The sequence below is a fragment of the Opisthorchis viverrini genome (genome assembly GCF_000715545.1).
Source record: "Opisthorchis viverrini unplaced genomic scaffold opera_v5_12, whole genome shotgun sequence".
In the NCBI taxonomy this organism is placed as follows: Eukaryota; Metazoa; Platyhelminthes; class Trematoda; order Opisthorchiida; family Opisthorchiidae; genus Opisthorchis; species Opisthorchis viverrini.
The window spans coordinates 135,451-141,450 of NW_008751668.1; the positions used below are offsets into that span (position 1 = coordinate 135,451).

Here is a 6,000-nt window from a genome sequence, read left to right on the forward strand (position 1 = left end):
TTTACTTCATGTATTTTCTAGGTATCCGTTCTGCTAGTGGTTTTCATGTTTATATTCGCGGTTTATGGAGTGCATCTTTTTGGAGGGCGGCTGGCAATCTGCAACGATCGCACAATCACTACCAAGGTGAGCGTTTCCTCAACAAGCACTCCATCCATGTAATTGGTTGTGAAATTTGTAGAATTTGTATTCACATCACCGCTCAATATCTGAAGATAACTCCTTTGATTCGCGAACGCCAATGCAGGGAAGCACTGTATCTGAGGTTCGCTCTCATTGGTGGAATGTGAAATTTGGACATTTGAAATACGAGACCAGCGCATTCGTACTGTACCATCAGTTCGCTTGATTTGTCACGTCCTAAAGGACTAATCCGCTCACGTTTGAACTATCTGATCGCTTATGTCCAAAACCTCGAAAGACCAACCACTAGCTCTTGGTTGTTTTGACTGACTGACGCGCCCGTAAGGACTGCCCAGTCAAGTAGCGCCACATTTGTATGAAGTTGGCCGGCCAACTTTTGATTAATTATAGGTAGTTGTGGGATTCGTATAGTTTACATCCACGTCATTCTTGCTTTTTTGTCAGCTGAGATGGTCGTTCCTAAAACTTATAGACCTGTATTTATTTTTGTCATCCCCAGTTCGCCGTTGATACCATCACTCTTTGCCCTTGAAGTTCACTACTATTTAGCAATTTATGGGAAACATAAGCTGCATTTTAAAAGGAAGAGAAACAATTTTCTTGAAAAGCATATTCCTCTGTCGTATGTGAACGATTTTACCAATTCGACTCCACGTATCTTGAGACAGCCTTCATCCCGCCACCTAGTTGCTAAAAGCATCAAAACCCATGAAGTGCGTGCAAATCATGACATAAACTCATGGATTATATTGTTCTAAACAACTATTATGATGGATTTCCACTGAGCTTCCATCGACGCTCTTTGTACAGTGTTCTTGTGAGAATCATCGTNGTTCTTGTGAAAATATCGTTGGGGAGGTCCACTTATGTCACACTTAAGTAGTCTGAGGTTGTCGACAACTGAACGCTGAATTGTGGATAGTCGATCACATTATGGACATTAAGTGTCCATATAATGGTACCCCACGTGCATAACAGCACTGAGGTATTCAAACCTGAAGAAATCTCCCCACGATTACACGCCTCTTGTCTCCTCTCGTTATGATCCCTCGATGTGTCCACACGCTTACATTGAAAGACAACAGCAGAACTCTTTGAAACCATCACAATGCAACTTGGCCCTGGGTCAACCACAAGAAACCATCTTGTCAGAACTACTGCTCGAAGAGGCCGTAGCATCCTAGCAAATTCTTCCAGGCAGCGGCACTACAACTTGGTCCTGGCATCAATATTATGAGTCGATGCAACTTATTCGGATAAGCAGACCAAAGTCTTTTGCGAGCTCACAGATGTGCACCATATTGAGGTGACACTCTTCCACAGAAATTGCTTTCCTCTACCCTTCAGGAAACTCATACAAAGTTGTATTTAGTTTTTCGCGAGCTCGGAAACCGAAAAATCTAAATATTTCGACTATAACACCATTCCGGTGCCTAGTTGCTGTGCCACCCGAAAGAAGCATGAGTAGCCAAGGGGTTGGGTTCGAACCACAGACATTCTGGTCAGTAAATCCGTACTCTAATCACTAAGACACTCCAAGCTCTTGTGAGCGTGGATCAGATTCCAGTGTACGCTACAGTTACCTGTAAACCTTTCGACAATGTAGTGAGGTACGTGGGGAGGACTGACCTGGTGTGGGAACGTTCCGATCTGAAACAACCGTTGGACATGTAGTTCGAAGTTTCGACATATATATATATATATATNATATATATATATAGGCATATCTGACTGAGTATCGTAAAATCCGTCGAAAAAGCATGGTAGAACCTGACTAGGTTTTAAAAGTTAACGGGAAGAACGCACTAAATATCCGCGACGCCCATCTTTGCACTGAGACTCTGGAGAAATGGTAGATAAGTTACCGTCAGTGGCCTCCGGAAAAAAAACGTCACGTGACATCTGTTATATCTGCTGATTCGTCAATCTGTGGTACTTGCTGATGACCCGCTCCAGTGCCTGGTGTCGGAGAGAAAAAGGCTCACCGTTGGGAGAGCGCGAGTGCATGCGAGTGCGAAAAGCACAAGCTTTTTATATTGGAAGGACACTGTCTGAACTTGGTCCAATGCTGACGCACGCGGTCTGGCCTTAGTACGAGGCAGCGACGTGTTGCATATTGCGGAGGCGTTGTCTGTCCTTGATCAACGCTGACTCGCGCTGTCTGGGTTTGATGCAAGGCTGTGACGCGCTGCATATTAGGGGGGGCGTTGTCTGTTTGGTCAACATCCAGCGGAGCTGAGAGTCTCCGTAGATTCCGGGCCTTCAGTGGTTACTTTTAGGAAGCTGACCTTTTCCTGATATCTTCCCACAAACGTATCCTCCAATCTCAGTACAGTACAATACACACATTTCATGGCAATCGTCTTAAGATTCCGAAAGATGCGCAAACTACATCGATCAGAAGATGACTAAAGAATCCAGAACAGTAGCTAAATGCGTTACCATTCGTCAGTATGCATGAATTTCCACATGTGGAAGGCACCGAAAATCACACTATTCTGTAAACATGATAAGCTCTTCGACCTCGCGAAAGCCGTTATGAATATGCCAACAACATGGAGCATGTCGATAACTGATATTGTGTCATTGCCACACGCGAACCACATGCGGAGTCTTTAAACCTTGTCACCAACCTATCCTCTATGTCTTGCATTCGATTTGAAGCTGTCTGCAATACTCAGCAGAATGAGGGTTCCTTGATACGTTTGGGTGTATATTATTCTAATTTTGTAATGAATCCGGAATATCATCACAGTGAAAACTTTTGAGACCATAAATTAAGGCTTTTCTCTCTTTCAGTGTTTTGAACAAACATTATTGGATTTAGAAACTAAATAGGTCAGCTAGTCAGAAGGACAAACTCCGGACATAATAGGTATGTTAAGGGTAGTCAAACTCCGCTGAGAAATCCTTTGATAAATTAGTCATGTAACCCAAAATACATCCTGTTGTTAGTAAATTTCGAAACCATATAAATGAAATATTAGTGCGGCACGAACTGTCACCCCAAGGATCAAGTTTGACGGAGGCAAGTAAAATAGCTTCTTGCTAGTTTAGCATTTTTCTTCTAAAGTAAGAATTTATTATTTTTCGCCGGTGGACGTAAAACAGTGCAGTGTAATGCTTGAGAATTTCGAAATCAAGCGGGGTTGCCAGCCGTAATTGCCGTTTCTCAAGGTGCATGTATTTAAGCCACATTAGTAGCGTGTGGACTCATAAGCCTCAATGTCGAATGCCCCTCCTCCTATGCCACACAACTACCGAAATACAACATGTGCTTTTGAAGGTAAGTGAATTCGAGTGAAACGGGTATATTGCTCCTTATGGGTGAGACCTCATACTCGGCCCTGAAACTGTCCGGACCATGGGCCAGTCGACTTGTTCGTACAGCTGGTACCCCCACACACGCACAAGCATTTTACCCGAAACGGAGAAAATAATAGATGAACTCTCCCTTATTACGATCTGCCAAAAAGGTACTCATTTATTTGTGGACCCAACCTAGCTTGGGCGGTATTCGTTTGAGAAAAACTCTACATCATTTACTAGGCGATTGCAACTGACAAGGATATTTCAGTAGTGACGCGCACATTCGGTTTGAAAACCGCACCTTGTGCTTCAACTCTTCTATTTACCCCGTGTGGTGCACCAAGCCATGTGATGTTTACGTCTCTGAAAAGTGGTAATTCAAGTGCAACACTGTCCACAGGATGCAGTGACAAATTTAACTACTGCGAAAACGTTTCAACTTTGCTTCAAGTTTTAACTTGTGATTGCATAAGTAACTGATTCTTATGTGACACCCGCTCTCATTGAACTTAAAACTTAATCTGGAACATGGACTAACTTGCAGAACAGAAGCACAGCTTTTCTCTCTATTTCAGGAAAAATGTGTCGGTCGTTTCCATCGAGAAATTTCCGTTACCAAGCTCAAAAGTATCAAAGGTCCGGGCCCTCGACTGCTGGTTCCTCGCGTATGGGCCAATCCGCGTAATTTCAACTTTGACAACATCGGCAATGCGATGTTAGCTCTGTTTGAAGTACTCTCCCTCGAAGGTTGGGTTGAAATTCGAGATGTCATCAACGAACGCATCGGCCCAGTAAGTTGTCCTGAATCTAACTAAATGGTCCATCCTGTGCTGGGTTCGATACATTTCATGCACACGTCAGAACGATAATGATGTGATCATCTAGTATATGACGAGACTATTTGGTAATACATGTCCATCGTTTTCTGAAGAATTAAGTTCAGAGGTCCGTTTTATGTGAAAACATTCATACGTTTCTCCCAGACCCCATCAAGTTCGTCTTCCTCGAAATGCAAGATTTACCACACTGGATAATACTGTCTGCATTCAAACACACAAGAATTCAACTGATTTAAGTCGTATGATTTTTAGTAATCTGAGTCAGAGGTTAGAAGTAGGGTAACTGTATATAGCCAATGGGCTAAAGAGCTGGAGTCGGTAGACACCTACTTCATCATTACACCTGAGTTTGAAAGGTTCATTTATGTTTATCCATGTCCATTGAAGTCAGTAGTTTGTAGCTGCATTATTTGTTTAACTAAAAAGATATGATAATTATAGTTTGGAGTGCGATGAGAATCACGTGTTCCTGCCAGACCGTTGCTCCGTCGAACATGACTCCAGTCCACGTAAACAATTTTTTGCCCACGAACATGACTCCGTCCACGTAAACAATTTTTTGCCCACCCTGAAAGGCACTCTCACTCACTGACAGAATGAAAATGACCAAATCTCCTTACACTTCTTTTACTCTTGCCCAAGTTGGAATTGGTTTCCTGCGGCTTAGCACATGTTAAATAGGACAAAATGAATCCACATACGCTTATTTTACCTCGAAACCTGATTTCTGCCCATCTCCTGTTCAGTTTGAAATGAAAATACATGATGCAGCCGACCTACAGTTCTAAGATCTAGTTAATCTATACTTCAGATTAGCTGTTGACTTTGGGATTCATTCTCTTGTTTTGCAGCGGCATACCATCTACATCCATTTGTTTGTCTTCATTGGTTGCCTAATTGGGCTGACGTTATTTGTTGGTGTTGTGATAGCCAATTACAGCGAAAATAAGGTGAGTTTGATGCCTATTGCCTTCGTGCTTTTTTTTAAATTTCAATCGAATTGGCGAGCTGTGCATTCCAATGCTGGCTAGTCCCTGCCTTGCATCGAATGGCTTTCTCACGAGTTCCATGTTTCTAAAACTGATGTCAATAAATGTCGGTAACGGCCAGCCTTGTGTACGTTGGGTGTCCCTAAAGCAAACGCCAAACTTCCTGCATCTTGAGGATGGCGTTTTGGTGATATTTTGGGACCTTTTGTGTGATTCTGCTACTTTAAGGACGACGAAATATTACTGAATTTCTCTTCGATGGAACCCGAGATAGTCTTTGCGCTACAAATTCGTCAACGTGTGATTCGTTTCATCATCATAATCATCAGCTGCCACAGTTCGTTCACCGATGATTCGGGGAGGTGGGGTAGGCAGCTGCGCATTGGAGGTGGAAGCTGATAAAGTAGTGCGTAAATACCGCACTGTAGGTGGACTGTTAAGTGGGAGGATTGGGAAGGGAGCTATGCATTGAAGGCAATAGCTTGGATGCACGAGCGCCATTGAGGGCGCGACTGGGCCATATCTGACAATGTCTCTAGCCATTGATGTGGCCCATCTCGGAGTCCCCATCCAGGAAGACGGCAATGACCGGCGCAGCTAAGTTTGCTGGTAATAGCTTTCATACTTCGCTGCCAAGTCATTGGTTGACCGCCTCTGACTCTCTTCCACCCTTCACGTGGTTGTGCGAAAAGAGCCCTTCGAGGAAGTCGGTCGACTGG

General features: G+C 43.5%; 1 protein-coding gene across 1 annotated transcript in view; it reads left to right on the top strand.

The window, feature by feature from the left end:
* T265_01113 (hypothetical protein) overlaps positions 1–6,000 on the top strand; it is a gene marked incomplete at both ends in the record, with an annotated part of 75,029 nt that overhangs the window by 38,278 nt on the left and 30,751 nt on the right. Inside the window, one exon of the mRNA XM_009165074.1 lies at positions 4,029–4,244. Within this exon, the coding sequence (XP_009163338.1) occupies positions 4,029–4,244 (216 nt within the window). The remainder of the gene's footprint in view (positions 1–4,028; positions 4,245–6,000) is intronic.